We start from the raw sequence: 23,388 nt of genomic DNA on the forward strand, positions 1-23,388 counted from the left end.
AGTCCGGAGAATAAGATTCATATAAGGGAAGTTGATTTCGGGTTTTCGGAAATGTTCGGGATTATTCCGTGTTGACTCGGAATGTTCTAGAAGGTTCCGGAAGGGTCCACCATGGGGCCCACGACCTAGGAGGCCCACCGTGGGCCGAGGGATGCTTCCTCGGCCTAATGGGCCAGGGGCACTTGGCCCCCAAGGCCCGAGCCGGCCAACCCCTAGGGTTTCCTAAGTGGGATCAACTTGGGGGAGTGGAAAGCCCTCTCCCCCCTCTTGGCCGCCGCCCCCCTAACCCTAGATGGGAAAGGGGGCCACCTTGGCCGGCTGCCCCCCTATATAAAGAGGGGAGGGGGTGGCCGGCCACACCCCCCATCCATTGCCTCTTCCTCAGGCCGCCTCTCCCTCCACCATACGCTGCTCCGGCTAGGCGAAGCCCTCGCAGCTTTCTTCCTCCACCTCCACCACCACGCCGTCGTGCCGCCGGACTTGGAGGAGATCTACCACACCTCCGCTGCCCGCCGGAACGGGAGAGGAAGGAGCTTCATCGACACCGTACGCGCGACCGAGTACGGAAGTGCCGCCGGATTGCAAGCACCGGGGACGATCGTCTACACCAACAACGAGATTAATCTCGTAGGCTTTGGAATCTTCAAGGGTTAGTCTCGTCTCCATCTCGTTGCTTCGATCTTGTAGATTAGATCTTGGGTGTTCCATAGATTAGATCTATTGGTTTTATTCGTCTTGCGGTAGGAAAATTTTTGTTTTCTATGCTACGAACCCCATCATTTTGTTACTAACCCACCACCTCGCAACTGGTCGAAATCAGAACCAATCTGAACACCAAAGATACCAAAATTTTTGTCCCATATTCAGGATGGCACCGAGCACTTTAAAAATAGGTGATCATTATGGTTTGAGGTTCAAAGCAGAACAAACAAGAATGATCGTCAACATGCCGCAGTTGGTGGAGACTGTCCCTGGTTAGCGTTTTTTGTTCGCCAACAACCATAAAAAGATATGTATTCTAGGAGGCACACTCATGCCCCAAACAACAGGAGTATGAACAGGTGCAATCCCCCACATTGTTGACCACAATATAAAAGGATTTGACTGAATACTCCCCAGAAGAAGGATGAAACATTCAAATGGTAGAATCATCCTCACTAGTCAATGAAAGAGAAGACACGAAATTCACAACGCCCGATCATATATTGCACAAAGCTTGGAAATTAGTTATGCGAAAAGATACTTTCAAATCAGACCATCCCACGCACTAGCAATAATGCAGTGATGTTCATTAGCAATAACATAGAGATCCGAAGAGATGATGGCTAAGGTACGGTACCCAAACTACACATCCTCTCAGAAGAGGGCCTTGTGACCTCTACCAACTTTGCACCTATACCAACCTTAGCAAGCATGGGCAAAGGAAGGATTGGCCCAAAAGAAATTATTTGGAGATGGATCTTATTTAGGATCTACAACATGCTTTCAAGTTTTGTTTCCATCCAAGGGGTATCTCCTTACCCAAGAGGCAAGAGGACAGAGACTAAAATCCCTGATGTTTTGAATACTCATACCACCGAACTCTTTATTTTTTACGAATAAGGTCCCAATTGACCAAAGGATATCTATGGAAACCATTATTGCTATCCTAGAAGAAATGAGCCATCTGAGAATTTATTATTAGGAAACTTAACAACAAGTAAAAGATGCATCGAATGCTTGCAAAAGTACTAATCGGGCCCTATATGAAAGTAATTTCCCACGCTAAACCTCATATACTTACCATAATCTTATTAGAATTATCATAAATACTACTTCCTCCTTTCATCAAAAAAAGTGTCGACGTTTTATCCAAATTTAGATCTATCTATAAAAAAATGTCTAGATATATTCAAATTTAAATAAAATTTCGACATACTTAGAGCAAGTTCAATAAGTATAGCCATGATTGATCGCTATAAGCAATATGCCACATCATTTATAGCCAACATATAGCTAGCATGTACAATAGTTGGCTCTAAGAATTAATTTATCAATATATGGCCCACTATTTAGTCTCACAAAGTGTCTAGGGGAGCACGTGCTAGAGCTGGCTATTGATACACATTCTTTCTCTTCTTCTCTCCTCTAACTAAGCATATATATTATATTTAAATTTTTATAGCTTTGCTGATTAGATTTTATTGTACTTGCTCTTAATTTTTATGGATAGAGGTGGTTTATCTTTGCAAAGTTTAATTTGCGTGAAAAAATTATGGGCAAAACGTAACATGGGCGTGTCAGTACTCTCGGGTGGTGCGCCGACATGTCACCTCATTGACCACGCTCGTCCCCATTCCCCACCGCGAGCATCGCCTGAGCAGCGCCGCGCCGTGCCGTGCCGAGGAGAGGTCAGTCCAGTCCACGCGGTGTCGTGCGGATCCAGCCTATCCACCACGCCGCGACCTGCGAAACCGCGTACCCCGCGGCACACATCTCACCGGCTCGCTGTCAGTCTGCTGTGGGCGCCCACCCCCTCCCATACCGCGTCCTCGCCCCGCGCCACCTTCCTGGTTCCTGCTTCCTCCTTCGCCCCAGCAGCAGCAGGCCATGGCCGGTCTCGCTTTCTTCCTTGTCCAAAAAGCAACTCCTCCGCGTTCACACCTCGCCATCGCCATGGTCGCCTCAGCGGATCGCACCGTATTTATACCTGTTCCCCATTTCACACCAAGTCAGAATTCATCGCCTCCAACCACAACTCATCGCCTCATCGGACACCCACCTTGCTTCTCCCGTTTCGTTTCCTCTTCTTCCCTCGGTGACGCACCACCCACCGCGACCCGCGCGCCACCCAGCGAGCGTTACCAGCTACCGTGCGGTATATGAGATCCCCATCCACCGCCCGCCCCACCACCGGACTAGGTGGACCAGCTGGGCTTGCTACCGACGACGACTTCGCCTTCTACTACTCCTTCTTCCAGGACGCCGCCGCCGCCTCCCCCCTCGCGCTCGACGAGACCCTCGCCGCCGCCATGCCTAACACCCGCCGGAGGAAGCGCGGAGCGGACGACGCCGCCGCGCCCAACAGCCAGGACGACGGGCCGGAAAGGAAGCGCTCCATCGCCAAGATAATCACCTCCCTCGCCGCGCTAGACGCCGAGGGCCACGCCGACAGCGCCGGCGCCGCCGACGCCTCCCGCCGCGAGCTCGCGCTGCTCGAGTCCAACGCCGACAGCAAGTCGCAGGCCATGATGGACTACTACGCCAAGATGGAGGGAAGCTTCCACGCCGACGCCGACTCCGAGGCCGCCGCCCGCTCGCGCCTCTCCGCCTCCGCCGCGGCCACCGCGGCCGTCGCCGCCGTCGAGGAGGCCGCCGCCGCCGCCACCGCCACCAACACAACCGCGTCCGCCTCGCCGCCGCGGGCGGGGCACCACCAGCGGCGCCTCTGGGTCAAGGACCGGTCCCAGGCCTGGTGGGACCGCTGCAACAGCCCCGACTTCCCCGAGGCGGAATTCCGCCGCGCCTTCCGGATGGGGCGGGAGACCTTCGACATGATCTGCGACGCGCTGGGCGCCGCCGTCGCCAAGGAGGACACCATGCTGCGCGCCGCCATCCCCGTCCGCCAGCGCGTGGCGGTCTGCATCTGGCGCCTCGCTACGGGCGAGCCGCTCCGGCTCGTCTCCAAGCGCTTCGGCCTCGGCATCTCCACCTGCCACAAGCTCGTCCTCGAGGTCTGCGGCGCCATCAAGTCCGTCCTCATGCCGCGCTTCCTGCAGTGGCCCGACCAGGCCGCCGCGGGCACCTTCAAGGACGGCTTCGAGCGCTCCTTCGGCGTCCCGGGCGTCATCGGCGCCATGTACACCACCCACATCCCCATCATCGCGCCCAAGATCTCCGTCGCCGCATACTTCAACCGCCGACACACGGAGCGCAACCAGAAGACCTCATACTCCATCACGCTGCAGGGCGTGGTCGGCCCCGACCGCGCCTTCACCGACGTCTGCATCGGCTGGCCGGGCTCCATGCCCGACGACCAGGTGCTCGAGAAGTCCATGCTGCACCAGCGCGCCGCGGCGGGGATGATGCACGACGCATGCCTCGTCGGCGGCGCCAGCTACCCGCTCAACGACTGGGTGCTCGTGCCATACACGCACCAGAACCTCACCTGGACGCAGCACGCCTTCAACGAGAAGGTCGGCGACATCCGCAACGTCGCCGTCGACGCCTTCGCGCGACTCAAGACGCGATGGGCCTGCCTCCAGAAGCGCACCGAGGTCAAGCTGCAGGACCTCCCCGTCGTCCTCGGCGCGTGCTGCGTCCTGCACAACATCTGCGAGATGCGCCGGGAGGAGCTCGAGCCGGAGACGCCCTTCCCACTCGTCGACGACGACACCACGCCGGAGAACCCCGTGCGCTCTGAGACCGCCAAGCAGGCCAGGGACAGCATCGCGCACAACCTCCTGCACCGTGGCTTCGCAGGCACCACATTCTTCTGACGGATCACAGCACATACATCTTCGGTTTTCTCCCGTACAAATGAATTGAATTAAATTAAACAACTATTTAGCGAATTCTCATTCTTTTAGCTATAGGATAGAAACATTTTGGTAGGATTGGTGCATTGACGTTCAGAGACAGTCGAATGTCCTGTAAACATCCTGTGATAAAATTGGGCAGGAACTGTTGGTTTAATCTTTGAAGATATTTTTACACACGAGAATATACAAATTGAATTGTTTTAATGAAGGACATTGCCGGCTCGTTCAGTCCTTCTGCACTGTGCTGCGTGTCGTTCTCTGTTACCGACGTGAGCCTGCACTCATCTATTGTTACTGTACTTGATTGCCTGCAATCTGCAACTGTTTGAGTGTACGCCTTGCCTCTCAAATCAAAAGAACGATCCCGTTATCTCTAAGAGCATCCCCACTCGTTGGCGCTCCCCACGATCAAATCCGGCGAAATTTTCGTCCGGATTGGAGGAAGATTTAGCGTGGGGAGGAGTAGTTTCCCAGGCGAAGACGAGGATGCAAATTTGAAAAACGGAAATTTGACAAACTACGGCTAAAAACGGTCGAATATAGACTAAATTTAATGATATTTACTATATAACGGGCGGAGTTCATACATAGAGGCCGAATTCGACTATATTTCGAATTCGGCTTGGGGAATTCAGCTAATTTTAAAACACGGCGCTCTACATGCCGAAATGGCGGTAGAACACCGTGTAGTCGCCGCCGTCATCGTCGGAGCCGTCGTCGTCGACCTGCGGCGGCGCGGCCCTGGCCGCCGCCGCCCGGCCGGCGTCTCCCCACCGGCCGCTGGTGCGAGGCGGGGATGGCTTGTACCATTCGTCATCCAAGGCCTCGAGGTCGACGAAGGGGACGGCAACGCCGGATGGAGGTGTCGCAGGACGGCGGTACCGCGCGACGTCGTCGGCGGCGGTTGGAGCGGCGGCGCGGGCGGCGAGTTGACGTGTGGCGGCCAGGTCCATCAGCCGCCGCTGCTGCTCCGCCTCCTCGCGCTCCCGGCCGCGCCTCGACCACCCGCGGCGGCGTCCTCGGGGGGGCGTTGTCGGCGGGCACCAGGTCCTTGAGCGACCTGGCGATCGCCTCCGCCACGGCGGCGTCCTCCGCGCGCTTCGCCTCCTCCTCGGCGAGCCTGTTTGCGGCGGCGTTGGTGGCGGCCGCGGCGTCCTCCTTCGCTGCCTTCCTCTTCCGCCCACGCTGCGGGGAGGAGGGTTGGTCGCGGATGACGAGGGCGCCGCTGCTGCGCCGTCTGGTCGGCGGCGGAGACGCCGGCTCCTTCTTGACGCGCGCCGGCGTCGACGGAGACGTCGCCTCCTTCTTCACCGGCGCCAAGGATGGCCTCGGCGCCGATCCGGAAGACGACGAGCCGGCGCAGCCATGCGCCGTGGCCGCCGGACGTTTCCCGGCGGCGGCTCGCCGATGCCCTCGACGTGCGGGGCATCGTCGCCATCGGGAAGTTTCCGCCCTCGATGTGCGCGAGGACGTTCGCCAGCGTCCTCTCCGGCGCGCTCCACCACCGTCGGTGGCCCGCGGCGTTGTTGCGCGGAGGCGGAGGCGGCGGGCCGTCGTAGGCCGCCAGCTCCCGCTCCCACCGCCGGAGGAAGTAGGAGTTCCACCGCGTGTAGTTGTCGGGGTGGTGGCGCGGGTCGGCGCGCTCCTCGTCCGTCATAGTCATCCGCGCCTCCTCGATGGCGACGTCGAGGGCGTGGCCCCGAGGCGGCGGCGGGATTGGTACGCCGCCACGACTCGGCCGCCACCCGCCGCCGGGAGGCCTCGTGTCCGGCGGGCGGGGTACCCCCGCCCGGTGGAGGAGGTGCCCCCCCACGCGTGGAGCCGAGCGGCGGGGGAAGCCATTGTTGGTTGCGCCGTCGTCGTCGGGAGAACGCCATCGGGAAAGTGGACGGAGAGTGGAGGGAGATGAGAGCGAGGGGCACGCGTCGCGGCGAGCGGAGCCGGCCTATATAGGCGCGGGCCGGCGCGCGGGGATTAATCGTCGCGTGGAATGCGACGCGTCCGCGGCGAGCTGACCGGCGGCAGCCTTTACTGCGTGCGGAAGACGATGCGTGCGCGGAAGACGATGCTCGTGTCGCTGACCGGTCGGGGGCCACCTTCGCGGCGAAGACGAAACGAAAGCGCGGGAGAGATTTCTCGCCGTTTCGCGCGCTTTCGCTTCGTCCGGAGTCCCGAACGCTCCCCGGTAGGCCGGGGCTGGCGTGGGCTCGCCGGATGGATGAAAGCCCAAATCCGGGGGGAAACGAGAAACCGGGGGCGCGATTGGATCATTTTTCGCCGTCCGGATGTAAAAATGGCTCGCCGGGGGCCTGTTCGGGGGACGAGTGGAGATGCTCTAAAACATCATTCGACGCTCTTTGGGACAATCTGTTGGAGCGATGCCGGTCCAGTATCTCCTCTCAGTCTTTGCTTAAACATTTAGCTCGATGCGTCGATTCTGCATGATTTAACCTTATCAAGATGGTGTAATCCTAGAAGGTTCGTGCCTTCAGATTTCCTTGTTTCAAAAAAGTGCATTCGATGGTTTGTACTGCCTTTTTTTTTTGAAAGGGCTTTGTACGGCCACCAACGAGGAAAGGGGAAAAAGTTCAGGCAACACCGCCATTCTTCTCCCCGGCAAACAAAGTTTGGTGGGCCTGGCTCACTGGTTGGCAGCCCGTGCGAGCACATTGAATATAAGCCCGGCCTATCGCTTTTAAAAGGCGGAGTATATGGAGTGCCTCCCCCGAGTTCATTATGGGCCGGCCCATATCCTTCTGCGCAACGACCCGACTGAAAGAGCGACCGAGTCGCCGTCTTTCTTCTTCTTCCTGATTTCCGCAGCGGAGCCTTCGTCCGCCGAGTTCTTCCTCCTCATCCGACCATTTTCGATCGACTTCGCCTTCCTTCTTCGCTCGAGTACTGCTTCCTTGGGGTTCTGCTTCGGCCGTCTCCGTCGATGGCTGCGGAAGGTCAGAACTGTCCCCTCCTTCTCCCAGTATGCCCAACTTTGTTTTGTTCTGGTTCGGGTTTTCGTCGGATTGATTCTGGTTTGATGGGGGTGGTGCTGATTCGATAGGATGTGAGATGTTTCGAGATCTCCATGATTTATTCGTTAGTTTCTTCTCCCGTACTGGTTCCTTTGTGGCGGAATGTCAGAACCGATACCTTCTTCTCCCGCAATACGTCGTTAGTTTCTTCATTAGTTTTGTGATTAGGGTTTTTTCGATGATTTTTTGGATGTTGCAGGCGGTGCTAATTCACGAGGATTTTGTTTGTGTTTTCACTAGGCTTGTTTGCTCCTTAGCTAGCAGTAGTGGCAAGTCAGGTACTTTCAGTTAAGAAAATTCACTGCATAATTCACTTGATCTTTTTCAGTTGGGATTTGATATGAGTTAGTACCTTCAGCACTCTAATAAGTCTAACTTCTAATCGCTGTGAAGATGTCGAAAGTAGTCAGTTTCTTCTCTAAGTCTTACTTCTAATGCATCATCTGCAGCAAGACAGAACACTTTGAAAAACTCCGTAGTAGCTCTCTGGCTGAAGTACTGAACTCAACTATAAAATTCAACTCTCAGATCGTAGATTGCTAATAGGCATTGAAAGGAACTGCAGAAGTTATTAACATGGTATCTTCACTTCACTGGAGAATCTTTGCTTCACACTCATAGTAGCTTGTTTCTCTACTATGGTCTGATCTTCCTGCTTGTGATCTTGATTTATCGAGTAAAACATGTTACAATCACTACTAGAAAAAGGGTTACCGCCGGCACAACAAAAAGGGCTATCCCCGGCGGTTTGCAAATCGCCGGCGGTAGTATCGCCGGTGGTAAGTAGCTACCGCCGGCCGTTTGCAAACCGCCGGGGGTAACCGAGTTTAGCGCGGGCGGTTTTGATCAAAACGCCGGGGATAACTTTTTTGGCAAATAAAAAAAAAGGCACGGACGGCGGCGGCGGTCGGCCACCGCGTCCCACCGGCGCCCCATGGCCGTCTTGGTGCGCGCCAGCTGCTCGAGCACGGCCGCGCCGACGGTGGCCGCCTCGGCGCCCCTGCCCAGCAAGGAATCTCCGCTGCGGCGTCGAGGGAGTCGAGGCTGTCATTGAGGAGGCCGAGGCCGTAGGCCGCGGCGCCGGCGAGGCGGAGGGCGCGCGCGACGGGGAGCGACCAGCCGCCGTGGGACTCCTGCAGGGGCGAGCGCCTTGAGGGCGAGGTCGAGGGCCTCATGGTGGTCGCCCGAGGCTTCCTTGCGCTCGGCGGCCTCGAGGGAGGCGAGGGCTGTCGGCGCCGCGTCGTGAGTAGGTGCCGGCGAGGAGATAGAGGAAGAACTCGCGCGAGAGATCGATGACTGGTAGCTGCCTTCACGCGTGCGCAGAGATCGATGGCTAGCTTCCTTCACGTGTGACAAGGGATTAACTTGTCAATGCCTATGGATTGTAGGCTAGGGTTTAGTTAGAAGTAGAGGGTAAGTAGATCTCGAAGGTTTCAGCCGAAAAGTACTCGACGAATATGAAAACTAATGTTTGCAGACAATGATTCGATGATCTCCTCGTCCCTCGACTCCCCCTTTATATAAGAGGTGGAGCCGAGGGTTTCGTTTTGTACAAGTTACAGAGTCCGGGACGGTTTCTAACTCATCCCGCCGATTTACAAACAACTCTTCCTATTACAATTCTACTTTCCTTAACATATCTTGGGCTCTCGAACCTTCTTATTCTTCGGGTAGTGGGCCTTCGATAAACCCCGGGTACTATCTTTGGCAGGCCCATTTGGGATGCCTATGTCAGTAGCCCCCGAGATTTTGCTTGAATCGTAGAATCAGGGAAAATCTCCACTGCTTATTCTTATTCCACAATGTAAACTTTTCTATATTTCTTTATATAAATCTCTATATTGTACAGGGATATTGGTAGTTGGGGCTAGTTCATCTGACGGATCAGGTACTAGTTAACTGCTCTAGTGGCAATCCGCAAAAACCTACTTCAAGATCACGTCCCTGGACATGATCTCGGGATACCGGTGCAAACTTCGACAGTGCCGCTTAAGGTCTTACCATTCCGTCGAGTCCCGGTCAAATTTATCGAGTACCTAACGCGTCCGTTAGGATTTTTCTTCGTATCTGTTGACACGGATAAAAGTAGCGGAGCGCAGTCTTCGGCGATGCCACGCCCGTGCAGAATAGATCCGGGGTCTTACCTTCGCAAATTTGCGGCATTCGAAATTGATCGCAACTTTGGCGTTCGAGAATATATTGTCGAGTGCTTTTCCGGCTGTTGGAATGGCGCATTTTATCGAGTCAAATATGACTTATATTAATCTTCCCGATGGGAGTATATGTAGAGTTAATTATAACTCGAAATATACTCTCTTGTCATTCTATCTTTCTTTCTTTTTCCTTTTTATATTTCATCGGGCACGCGAACAGCGTTCCCGATGGGAGTAGCCCCCGAGGCTACAGCCAAGAACTTGTGCTTGGTTGTAGGCTCAACATTTTAGTCCACCTTGTCGCTATATTGCCATTATCTCCCGATATTCTTTCTCTTCTTCTTTTTTTTTATCTATCGGGTGCGCGAACAGCGCTCCCGATGGGAGTAGCCCCCGAGGCTACAGCCAAGAACTTGTGCTTGGTTGTAGGCTCCCACAATTTCTATATTTGCCACAGTCGAAATTTTACTTTTCTCGAAGTAGCCCCCGAGCATTTGGGCAAAAACTTGTTTCTGACCAAAGGCTCCCGAAATATTCAGATAACTTCTCCTGTCGCCATTCTCCTTTTATTTTCCTTGTCGACATATTTTACTTTGTCAAATTTTCTTCAACTCTGGTAATAGTCGAAATTTTTCTGCCTTGTGGGTCCATTGTTCCCACCACGTTGACACGTCGTGCAAGTGGGGGACACACGTCCTCCGCTTTTTCTGGCGCACGTACGGTAACGCCTATCTCAGTAAAAATACTGTTTTGCCCTTGTATCTAGAAGATCTATTCTCACCACACGATTTCTTCATCCAACGGCCCACCGCTTCACCCAATTCTTATATAAACCTCGTCTTCAACCTCCGTTCATCCCTCGCTTGCGCCGCTCACTCTGTTCCTCTTCGCAAAACTTCCCCGCGCCCAACTCTCTCTCGATTTTCCGCACTCGCGTACATTGCTCGCCCATTGCCGTTGATGCCACCGCGCGCGCGCCTAACTCGCCACGAAGACTCCGGAATCCAAGATGGCCGCCGAGGATCTTGAATGGGAGAGATCGAAAATCTCCAACCAAGATACCAACATGCCGAAGAGGCTCGGCCTTATGAAGAAGGAGGACGCCATCCGCTTCCTAGCGAAGAAAGCTACCCCAACCCTCCAATGGAGTACCGGGTTAGTTTTGTTGATCATCTCGATCCGCGGCCTTTCGCCTCCAATCCACGATTTCCTCCGCGGCCTTCTTTTCGTTTATGGGATTCAGCTGCACCATCTGACCCCCAATTCCATCCTTCATATTTCTATTTTTATCACCCTTTGCGAATGCTTCCTTGGAGTCGCTCCCAATTGGGCTCTTTGGAAGCGCATTTTCTCGCATTCGCCGCAATGGCTCCCACAACGTCACTTATAACATAGGTGGCGTTGTTATCCGTGTTCGTACCGATGCCGACTATTTCGATGTCAAGTTTCCCCGATTCCGTCCAAGGATGGCGCAAAAAGTGGCTCTACATCCACGAAGAAAGCGCCAACTCCGTTGAGCACAACATAATTCCTTTCGACGGAAATGCCAAAATTCAACGTCGCCGCTCCCGGGATGCCGAAGCTTCGAGGAAGAGAAAAGGCGACAGAGGCACTCATGTCTCGCATTCGTCGCCTTCAAAACACTCGAGGCAAAGAGCTGTCTCGGTGTTCAAATCACTGCCTACTTCCTTAGGATTAGAGTGCAGCCTCTTCAGGCTCGCAAAAATCCCCTTTGGACGTACTCTGGTAAAAATGACGCCAACTGTAATCTCCGGTGACCTTTCCACCAAGGACTTGGAGAAGTTGGTTCGAAGACTTTCTCGCCCGGGCAAGGATCCAGCTCCTTCCTCTTGTCGCGTGGAACCATACAACTCCACCAATCCACTCCCCGAGGTATTTTGTCTTTCCGAATTTTTATCTTGTTCCGCACTTTTTCTGCACCTCATTGTATTGTCATCTCTTTAATTTTCCTTTTGTTTCTACTTTTTCCAGAACCATCCTACTATGACTTCCCTTCCTCCTCTTCCTGAGGGTGGAGAAGTCGAAGAACAGGCCATCGTTGCCGAAGATACTCAAGGTTCTTCTATTCCTGAAAGTGAAGTCGCGGGTTCTCACAAATCTGCGGCTTCACATGAAAAAGAAGCTGAGTCTGAGGCCAGTGAATCGACTGAATCCCTTCCTCCTGCTGTTTCTCCAAGGAACAAAAGGAAAAGGACTGATGCCGAAGATTCTGGGGCCTCTAAGGTTGAAGAAGTTGTTCCTTCTCATCCGAAGGCAGCTTACGATCCTTATGTTGAATCCCTTATCAGCTCGTAAGTCGACTTTATCTCTCCCTTTTTTTGTACTCGAAATATTTATCTTGTCTTGCTTTTTATACTGTCGATTTTTTGTTCATCGTTGATGAGGAAGAAGAAGTACCAAGTCATCGACGTGGCTCCTCGGACAAGCACGTCACGTACTGTACTTGTCTCAGACATGCTAGTTGAAGGAGATGAAACGTCGCCTCCTCAACAAAACGTCGTCACCACTACTCCACCATCAAGCCCTCTTGCTCCTTCGCCAAAAAGGACAAGGGTTGAAAGGATTGCTGAACCTGCCCCTCAGTTGGGCAGTTCGTCAACTCTTCTCCTAGATGATGTAAGATTGTCAACATCTATATTTTCCTTGTTTAGTTTTTCCACACCTTCTCTTTTTTTTTATGCCGACTTTTCTCTTGCTGTGTTCACTTTGAACAGCCTATGATCAAGGATCTTCTCCGCATCGGTTCCAATTTATTGGGTACCGTGAATATGCTAATAGAGTCGAAGGTAGCGACTTTTATACTTGCTGTTTTTCCTTGGTTTTTTACTCCTGCTGCTTGTCGCTATTTTTGATCTTTCTTCTCTCTCTTTTCCACATCTCAACAGAAAAACTTGCAGAGGCTAACGAACGCGCCGAGACACTTGCTCGAAAACTTGAGCAAAGTGAGGCGGCTCGCAAGAAAGCTGAACTTGCCGCTAGCGAAGCTAGAGCTGACGCTGATGATGCCAAAGCAAAGGCCGCTAGTGTCGAGGAATTGCAGCAAAGGCTCAAAGATGCTGAATCTGCCTTACACGAGCAAAAATCTGCACAAGCTGCACGTGAGCAAGGGATCATCAAGCGTTTGAAGTCGCAAAGTCGACGTACGCTGAGTAATATCCTCAATTTCTTCTATTTTATTGTACTTCCTGTATCTTGTTTTTCGACTAATGTTTTGTCTCATGTGGCAGCCCAAACAGACCAAGATTTTGATCTGGAGAATCCCGTCAATGACCCTCTCCTTGACGCACTTTCTCTTTTGGAGTTCCATGGGCGCGAAATTCGTGAAGGCGTGGCCAATGCCGTGCGGGTTTGTCGGCGTTGTTCCCCTACTTCTTCCCGAAGAAAGAGGAACCTTCGACTTTCCTTGCCCTTGCCAAGCTTTTCAATTCATCGGAAGATCTTGGACCGAAGATGCGCCATGAAAATATGAAGGTGGTCGTTGAAAATACCGTTGCTCTGGTTGCCGACAGCCAACCGTACTCTCGACCGGATGAAGGTTGGCGACACCGATCGGATAGAACAATCGAGGTGGAAGTCACTCGATTAAGGCAGCCAAGCCCAACACAAAGAAGATCTTGGCGTATCTCGGGATCAAGCCGCCTTCGACTCCTAGCTCCTCGAGGCCGGAGGTCTAGTTGCATGCCTCCTTGTTTCTTTTTCTCGTATCTTTTGCTCTTGTCTCCATTTTAGCCTTGGCGACAATTACTCACTTAGTCCTCCTGGAGAACTTTCTTTTGTAATACCCATGTAAATTTTCTAGCAAGTAATGAAATTTCCCTTCGTGCTTTTCATTGATCCCGGGCCTTTCTTTTCCAGTTAATATTTGATAACTACTCGACAACTCCTTGTTCTGCCGCTGCTTCACCTGCATCTTCTTTCTCGAAGAAAATACTAGTCGACCATAATCTCCTCGAGAGTTCATCAAGCGGACATTTGTCGGAAGATTTGCAAGAACTTCGACAACAACTTCAATCTATGAAGAAACAAACTTTGGCCATGATGGAACAATCTCTGAAAGCCTCTGAAGGAGAAAAACTTGCTCTTCATCAAGCCACAGAAGCTATGGCTGCTAGGGATGCTGCTGTATCGGAAGCAAAGGGAGCCACAACCCGAGAAAATAGTATGCTTGAGCTAATGCTGGAAGCTAGCACAGATATGCTAGGTACGTTTTTGCTTTCTTTTGATGCCTTTTCTTTATCTTGCTTTGCCTTTCTTCCAATTTCTTGCTCTGCCGCTTTTAACAGGCTCAGTTCTTGATTCTGTTGCCGAAGATCAGAGAGTAAATGAGAGGACAAATCTTCTTGTTAATCTCTCCCTTAATCATGGGTGTTTGTTCTGGGCCACGCCTGAACGAACCCAACAAATTGTTAGGTTCCAAGATCGTGCTTGCCAAGTGCGCGATTTTCTCAACTTTTGCACGACGACATTAACCCTTGTCTATAGGAATCTATTTCCGCGAAACGAGGTTCCAAAAACTCTTCCCGAATTATTGGAGGTATTCAGAGATGCTCCTCGCATTCATAACTTTGTGCGGGCTCAACTCACTGCTGGAGCGAGATTTGCCATGATTATGATAAACATTTGTTATCCAAAGTTGGACCTGACGAAGATTGTTGCTGGTTGCCTGGCCAAGAAAACGCGTCGAAAAAATGATATTGACTCAATCGATGCAATGGTAGCTCCTGTAGCTGAATCGATGATAGATGAACTTCTTCGGATGGACTCGGAGTTTTTTACCAAGGGTTCTTATGCCGAGCATAAGACAACCAGGGGCTTGTCCGTAGATACTATCTTGGGATTTAACTGACTTGTATTACCTTGTATCTTACTCCTTTTTAATGTCCCTCCTCTTTTATATGTTTCCGAAGGATTTTATTGTATATTGCTGAGGTCCTCTATGTTGTTGAAGCCCCCGAGCCTAACTAGGCGAAGATTGCACTATTTTTCCCTCCTTGAAATCTATTTTTTCTGTTAGAATAAGACATCCTTGTTTGTCCCTTGGATGGATTGCCCATCTTTGAGTATCTTTGATGTCGAAGTTCTATATTTGCATGGCGAGGTTTTTAAACCAAGGCACTTACGTTTTTTGATGTGTACACTATATTTATGATTGCTGTCTTCCGATTTTGTTATATTTGGCGAGGTATTAATGTACCAAGGCAAAATATTTCAGTGAATCTATATTGTATGTATTTTGAGACTTGGGCGTTTGAGCCCCCGAGCGTGTCGAAAAATAAGAAGTATATCTCCACTATCTTTATTATATTGCAGCACCACGAGCCCGCCTCATTAAAAACCTTTCCCGGCCCCACTCGGTGCCCCGAAAAAGGAAAAGAGTGCGTCTCGAAAACTCGTGGGCGTTTCGAAGACATTGAAGTTTTTACAAGGACTATATTTTAGCTCTAGGCGTAGAACCGCCTGAGTTGCGCTACGTTCCGTGGGTTTTGCTCCTCCACCCTCGTCTTCTTGTCCTTTATCCCGTATGCTCCTCCTCCAATTACTTCCGTGACGATATAGGGACCAAGCCATGGTGACTCGAGTTTTTCATGACTTTTTTGCGTGAGCCGAAGAACTAAGTCCCCCACTTGAAAAGATCTTGGCCGCAAACGTCGACCGTGGTAATTCTTCAAGTCCTCGTTGATATTTGGTGACCCTTGATAATACTTCGTCTCGGGCTTCGTCCAGTGCGTCTATATCGTCTTCCAATGCTGTCTTTGAAGCTTCTTCATCATATGCTGTGACTCTAGGGGAGTCGTGCTCTATTTCTATTGGAAGTACTGCCTCCGCGCCATGGACCAGAAAAAACGGAGTTTCTTGTGTCGCCGTATTTGGTGTTGTTCGGATGCTCCACAACACACTTGGTAGTTCTTCAGGCCAGGTATGTCGAGCTTTTTCTAATGGTCCCAACAGACGTTTCTTGATGCCATTGCAGATAATGCCATTGGCTTTCTCGACCTGCCCATTGGTTTGAGGATGTGCAACTGACGCATAGTGCAGCTTGATACCCACTTCTTTGCAGTAATCTTTGAATTCGTTGGATGTGAAGTTACTGCCATTGTCCGTGACGATGCTATGAGGCACTCCAAATCTGAAGACGAGGCCTTTTATGAATTTTACTGCGGATGCTCCATCTGGCGAATTTATCGGCTTCGCTTCTATCCACTTTGTAAATTTGTCGACAGCCTACTAGCATGTATTCCTTTCCTCCCGGCCATGATTTGTGTAACTTGCCTACCATATCGAGTCCCCATTGTGCAAAGGGCCACGACAAAGGTATTGGTGCTAGTTCTCGCTGTCTGGAGAGTGAGGTTTTGCGGCGAACCTTTGACACGCATCACAAGTCCTTACTATTTCTTTGGCGTCCTCGATTGCTCGTCAACCGAGAGAAGCCTGCCCGAAAAACCTTGGCCGCGATAGCTCGACTACTCGCGTGATGGCCGCATATTCCTTCGTGCACGTCCTTCGGAATTACTCTTCCTTCTTCGGGTGTTACACACCTTTGCGAACACCCGAAATACTTCGCTTGTATAATTCTCCTTTGACCACCGTGCAGGCTTTAGATCGTCGAATTACTCGCCTTGCTTCAACTCGGATCGTCGGGTATTTCTTTCCTGAGGATGTATGATACATATGCTTGCATCCAAGGAACCTGTACCATCATTACAAGCTCTTGTTCATCTTCATCCTCCGTGGTTTCTGCGAGGGGTGTCGAGGTTTTTTCTTTTCTCTGCACCTTTTTTGACTTTGTAGATCTCTCCGATATTTCTTCCCAAAACACTCCTGCGGGATCGGGAGACACTCGCGACCCGATGTTTGCGAGAACGTCGGCTTCATCGTTGCTCAATCTACTCGATGTGGTTTACCTCGCATCCATCGAATAGCTTCTCGAGTTCATTGTACACCTCCTTATATGCTATCATGCTGTCGTTGACTGCATCACATTGGTTCATAACTTGTCGGGCCACCAATTGTGAGTCGCCAAAGATTTTTAATCGAGTTGCACCGCATGCTTTCGCCATCCTCATCCCGTGTATGAGGGCTTCATATTCTCGCTTCGTTGTTAGATGCGTTAGGGAACGTCATCCGAAGGATATACTTCAATTTGTCGCCTTCGGGTGATATAAGTATAACTCCTCGCTCCAGCTCCTTCTACTCTTTTGGACCCGTCAAAATTCATAGTCCGGGTTCTCGACAGTCCAGGGGTCCCGTGTTTTGCAGCTCCATCCACTCGCGATGAAGTCCGGCAAAACTTGCGACTTGATTGCTTTTCTTTTTTCGTACGTGATGTCCCGAGGGGAAAGTTCTATTCCCCAAAGGGAGACACGACCCGTAGCTTCCGGATTGTTCAGTATATTTGACAAAGGAGCCTCATTGACCACTATGATCGGGTGTGCCGAAAAATAGTGGCGCAATTTTCGTGCTGTTGTGAACACTCCATATGCTAACTTCTGATACTGAGGATACCTTTGTTTTGACGGCGACAAAACTTCGCTGACGAAGTAGACTGGCCTCTGTACTCCGTGGAGTTTTCCTTCTTCTTCTCTTTCGACAACCAGTGCCGTGCTCACCACTTGAGGCGTGGCTGCAATATATAACAGGAGAGGTTCCTTTTCCTTCGGTGCCACCAAGATTGGTGGTGTCGAGATTTTGCGCTTCAAATCTTCGAAAGCTCTGTCGGCTTCTTCGTTCCACTGGAATTTGTCTCCTTGTTTTATCAAAGCGTAAAATGGTAACGCTTTTTCTCCTAGCTCGGCGACGAATCTCGCTCGAGCTGCGACTCGCCCGGTTAACTCGTTGTATCTCTTTCAATTTTGTTGGCTTCCTCATTGTTACGATAGCTTGTATTTTATCGGGATTTGCTTCAATCCCTCTTGCTCGAGACTAGAAACCCCAAGAGTTCTCCTCGTTCGGGACACCAAAGGAACACTTCGTCGGGTTCAACTTCGAGACAAAATTTGTTTAGGTTGTCGAACGTTTCCTTGAGGTCTTCTATCAGCGTTGATCCTTCTTTTGATGTGATGACGACGTCGTCGATGTATACTTGCACGTCTTTCCCAATCTGCGTCGCCAAGCACTTTTGCATCATCCTCTGATATGTTGCTCCCGCATTTTTTAAACCAAAGGGCATTGTTCTGTAACAAAACACGCCATAAGGTGTGATAAACGCGGTCTTTACTTCATCTTCTTCTTTTAGCCTCGATCTGGTTGTAACCGAATACGCGTCCAGGAAGGAAAGACGTTCGCATCCAGCCGTGGAGTCGATAATTTGATCGATCCTTGGGAGGGGAAAGTGATCCTTTGGACAATGTTTGTTGAGACACGTAAAGTCGACGCACATGCGAAGGACCTTAGTGTTTTTCTTTGGCACCATCACGGGATTTGCTACCCATGTGGCTTCTGTGAATATCTCTTTGATGAAACCAGCTTCTTGTAGTCGATTTATTTCTGACAGCATAGCTTTGCGGTTTGGTTCCGAAAAACGCCGCAAAGGTTGTTTGATTGGTCTCGCTGTTGGATCCAAATTTAGGTGGTGCTCGGCAAGTTCCCTGGGTACTCCTGGCATGTCTGCTGGACACCATGCGAAGATTTCCCAATTCTCACAGAGGAACTCGACGAGCGCGCTTTCCTATGCGATATCCATGTTGTTTGCAATGGATGTCGTCTTTTTTGGATCCGTCGGGTGAATCTGCACCTCCTTAGAATTTTTCTCTGTGTTGAAAGTTGATTCTTTGTTTGGCCTTCCAACGTCTGGCAGTACGTCGTAATCGGTCATGCTTTTCGACGCCAAGTATTCAGCTTGCATCCCGAAGGTTTCTGATAACCGATGGAAATCTTTGTCGCACTTATCGCCTAAGGCGAAACTCCCTTTGACCGTGATTGGTCCCTTGGGTCCGGGCAATCTCCATAACAGGTATGTATAGTGTGGTACTGCCATAAATCTAGCGTATGCTGGTCGTCCCAACAAAGCGTGGTACTGCGATGGAAAATCCACGACTTCAAACTCCAGTTCTCGATTCTATAATTTTCTCGGGTTCCAAACTCGAACGTCGAGGTTGATCTTCCCCAATGGGTAACTTGGTTTCTCTGGTGTGATGCCGTGGAACCTTGTGTCCGTTGGCTTCAGGTTTGCTAAGGATATGTTCATCTTCCTCAATGTATCCGCATACATAAGGTTTAAGCTGCTGCCACCATCTATGAATACTCGAGAAACATCAAAGCCCGCAATAACTGCCGCGGAATAAGTGCTGACCGCCCCGGTCGAGGAACTTGCCGCGGGTGGTCCGCTATGGTGAAGCCGATGTCTTGCCCTGACCAATTGAGGTACTCAACTGTTGGTGGAGGCATTTTCTCTGCCATGAACACTTGTCTCGAGATTACTTTTTGAGTTCTGTTGGACGGCCTTCCCTTCTGAATCATCGATACTGCTCCGTTTGAGTTAGGATCAACGTAAGGCGGTGGTGGAGGTGCTGCCGCTATTCTGAGCTGATGCCGATTGTCGTCTGTAATCGCGGGGGGTGGCGGTAGGTGAACTTCGCTCCTGGGCTCCCGAGGGTTTCTCTGTGCTGCTCGAGCGTGAGCATTTTCTCGCGTATCCGAACATTGCCCGAAAATTTCGACGGTCTTTACGCAGGTGTCCTGACTGTCTTTTCCCGTTGCTGTCGAGGAAGAAGTGCATCTGGCACGGTCCGTTCAGCATTTCTTCGGGGGACACAAAAGGTCTTGGAAACCTCGGCCCACTATTTTGTCTGTTGCGGGAGTCGTCCCTATTATCGCTTCGCTGTTCATTGCTTCTCCGATAATCATCTCTCGTTGTTTCCTCCTGCGCCGGCTCGGAATCCAGCCTGAAATTTGCCCTGGAGCGTCGTAGTTCCGTACTGCCGAGGAAATCGTCGCCTCGATTGATAGTTTCGACCACGGTCCTCCTCCGGCGACTCGTGTCGTTTATTGTGGACAGCGTCTTCTCCGTCCGCCCATCTATTTGCTATCTCCATCAACGCAGATATCGTTTTTGGATTGGTTCTTCCCAAGTCCTCGACAAAATCTCCACGCCTAATTCCTGCGACAAACGCATCTATTGCTCTCTCGTCAGATATATTTTCTGCCGAGTTTTTTATGATGTTCCACCTTTGGATATATTTTCTCATTGACTCATCTGGCTTTTGTCGACACGCCCTCAGTTCTTCTAATGACGCAGGTTTTTTGCATGTGGACCTGAAGTTCTTGACGAATACGTCCTCGAAACTTTCCCAGCTGTCGATGGATCCTGGCGGAAGTTTTTTGATCCAAGATCGTGCGGCTCCACTTAAGTGCACCTGAATACTTTGCATGGCTGTTGCCCTAGTTCCTCCAGTTAGCTTCACCGTCTCGAGGTAATCAATTAGCCAATCTTCTGGATCTTGCAAACCGTCGAATTTTTGAAGTGATCGGGTAACTTGAATCCTGAGGGGACTCGAGTTTTTCGGACTCTTCTCGTGAAGCACGGTAAACCGCAAATATCCTCGTCATTAAGCTCCGGGGACTGCCAATGATCCCTTCTGCTTTGCCTCGCTCTATCGACCCTTGCTTGTGCTCCTGTATCTCTTGCTCCACTTGGTCCTTCAGGAGCTGCCGCCGTTCTCGCCGCAGGTCGTGGACTATTTTGCCTTGCCGCTCCTTCGGGAGGCGTTGCTACGAACGCTGTCCCCATAGCTCCAACCCCCGCCAACGCCATGTTGTATAATGTTTCCCTTGGATCTCCTGGGGGTGGCCTGGATGCAAGGATGTAAGCTTGTGTCGCCATATACCCAGCTTTCCGGTGTCTTAGGGATAATATTTCCTCTTGTATCTATCGACATAAAAGACATGTCGAGGTTTTGAACCAAGTGCTCTCTTTCCGCTTCGGGTATGTGTTGTAACCTTGATCTTCCTCTGTTCCGAGCCTCCCTGTGGCTATCACCCGAAACTCTAGATTGTCCACTTAGATCTGCCCTTCTCCTGCCGGATGCAGAAGCTGCCTCCTTTCTCCTGTTCAACTCAGCTGTCTGTTTTTCTATTTCTCGGGCAGTTCGTGCGAGCCTATATTGATAAGCTTGCGGTTCTTGAGCCGTGGCTGTCGTCGTCATTGGCTCCGAACCATCTAAGGCTTTTGCCGCTCTATCCCAAGCTGCCTCGTGGAAGTTGAACTCGACGCGTGGTGTGGGCCCGACATATTTAGTGCCCATACCTCTCCTTAGATCCGAGGGATCGACAAAAGGATTTCCCAACTCGTCGAAAGCCTCCGATGTTTCCTCTTGATTTTCGATAGCATAAATCTGATGATATTTGGTACTCAGATCTATGTTGGGTTTGGTGACATCATTGTTGAGATTGATGAAGACCTTGCCCACTGTGATGGATTTGTCGATGAAGTCGTAACTGTCGACATCGCTTGAGCCATCGCTTATATATGAGTCCGCAGATGACTCAAACGATGTGTCACTGAAGATCTTGGCGAGTTTCTCTCTTGTTCTGATGCTGACGTAACGTGTTGCCGAAGTTTCTTCTTCTGACTCGGTTGACGATGCATAGCTTGAAAAATCGGAATCGACCGCCGACGATCCCGACGAAATCGGAATTTCGACACGATACGATCCTTCCTTCTCGACGCGAAAGTGGAACCTTCCGAACGTCATCTCCAAGGGCTCCGCCAGATACGCATATGCATCCAAACGGGAGGGTGGGTGAGGAACAAAATCAACAAGACCAGACAGACGATCTGTTTACCTCGATCCATAGTGTTGCTCCCGGTTGACGATGTCGAAGATCTTGAACGTGCCATCGAGATCAGATCCTTACGCCTCTAATTCCCACAGACGGCGCCAATTGACAAGGGATTAACTTGTCAATGCCTATGGATTGTAGGCTAGGGTTTAGTTAGAAGTAGAGGGTAAGTAGATCTCGAAGGTTTCAGCCGAAAAGTACTCGACGAATATGAAAACTAATGTTTGCAGACAATGATTCGATGATCTCCTTCGTCCCTCGACTCCCCCTTTATATAAGAGGTGGAGCCGAGGGTTTCGTTTTGTACAAGTTACAGAGTCCGGGACGGTTTCTAACTCATCCCGCCAGATTTACAAACAACTCTTCCTATTACAATTCTACTTTCCTTAACATATCTTGGGCTCTCGAACCTTCTTATTCTTCGGGTAGTGGGCCTTCGATAAACCCCGGGTACTATCTTTGGCAGGCCCATTTGGGATGCCTATGTCAACGTGTGAGCAGAGCACCTTCACGTGGGTGTGCAGAGATGGTGTGCTAGTAGTTTTTGGGCATAGCTAGGTTCTAGGTTGTGTTTCTTTTGGTCAGAGCTGGGCCATTGGATGGTTAGATATAGATGGTTGAGATGAAGTACGATGGGGTGATCCGTGTGCAGCTAGTGTATGCCATGTGAGCTATCCACGTGCATCAAATACCCCCAGCGGTTTGGGTTTGAACCGCCCAAGGTAATTGCTGTTATCCCCGGCGGTTTGGGTTTGAACTGCTGGCAGTAATTTTAGCCCAGCCAGGGTCCGCGGCCCATTTTACCCCCGGCGACCAAATTTCTGCGCCGCCGGCGCTAATGGGATTACCCCTGGCAGTTCTGGGCCAAACCGCCGGCGGTAAATGCTGCTTTGCCCATCTGGGATTACCCCCGGCGAAAAAATTATAAACCGCCGGCGGTAAGCCGTGCGGCTATAAGCCTTTTCCTAGTAGTGAATGGGGTAGCCGGTAGACTACAATATGGTCGACTCGCTGGAAGGCAAGGATTCTAGGATTTGTGTGCTAAGTTGCAGAGGTTTCGTGTATTGTGGTTCTGTTGTTCGGCAGGCCCTCTCTTGGCCTCTATATAGGAGGCCAGGTCTCGAGAGTCCTGTCCGAACTCGACTAGGTTACATTGAGATCTAATCTAATCTTTCTTTTATTGACGCTTTCTTGCCTTGTCCGTAAAAAATCCATCTTCTGGTAGGTCTCCTTCATTGCAACCGATGTATGAGCCCACCTTGGTCTTGGATAATCTTCCTGGGCATCTACTTGGGCCAAGAGAGGTAGACTAGTGTCGGGTACCCGAAGGTTAATGCCCACATCACTGTTCTTCGCGCGAAGCGCTGCAATCCAACCCAAAATGACGTAAACGAAGGACATAAGGGCTAGAAAGGCAAGGTAAAGGTAGATCAACCTCAGGGACACGAAATCAATGGACCAAAACCACCAAAAACTCAACCAAGTCGTAGATACATCAAGAGGCCAAATTAGGGCTGTTTGTTTGGGAATTTTTTCAAAAAAAATTCTAGAGATGAAATTGGGTGGGTGGGGGGTCAAATTCGTGGCAACCAAGAGGTGATGATACCATATGATGAGACCTAGGGTCTAGGGTTTGGCCCAATCTCACGAGTTCAACCCAAATTGGAGGAGGGAAAAGAGGAACAAACGAAGAACAAGATGAACACGAAGAACACAAACGCACACCAACCTGACACAAACGAATTTCACTCCCGTGGCTCGATAGACCACGCCAATAGAATCAACCGGAAGAGACCGCGAGGTAGAATTCCGGTTGAGAGATCGGTGATGAAGATGAACACATATGTGTGTGAGAGAGTGGAGCACACTAGAATCTCACACACAAGT

The 23,388-nt window shown here is 50.9% G+C and overlaps 1 protein-coding gene across 1 annotated transcript; it reads left to right on the forward strand.

Annotated features, from left to right (window-relative positions):
• Positions 1 to 2,727: 2,727 nt before the first annotated feature.
• LOC124681989 (protein ANTAGONIST OF LIKE HETEROCHROMATIN PROTEIN 1-like) lies at positions 2,728 to 4,682 on the forward strand. The gene has a single exon (XM_047216758.1). It carries the CDS (start codon positions 2,862 to 2,864, stop codon positions 4,476 to 4,478), a length of 1,617 nt encoding a protein of 538 aa, XP_047072714.1. The 5' UTR covers positions 2,728 to 2,861; the 3' UTR covers positions 4,479 to 4,682.
• Positions 4,683 to 23,388: the final 18,706 nt, after the last annotated feature.

This window comes from Lolium rigidum, unplaced genomic scaffold, assembly GCF_022539505.1.
Source record: "Lolium rigidum isolate FL_2022 unplaced genomic scaffold, APGP_CSIRO_Lrig_0.1 contig_6425_1, whole genome shotgun sequence".
NCBI classification, from domain to species: Eukaryota; Viridiplantae; Streptophyta; class Magnoliopsida; order Poales; family Poaceae; genus Lolium; species Lolium rigidum.

What these genes read in the sequence shown, in the direction of transcription:
- LOC124681989 (XM_047216758.1), top strand. Translation starts at nt 2,862, where the DNA reads ATGAGATCCCCATCCACCGCCCGCCCCACCACCGGACTAGGTGGACCA.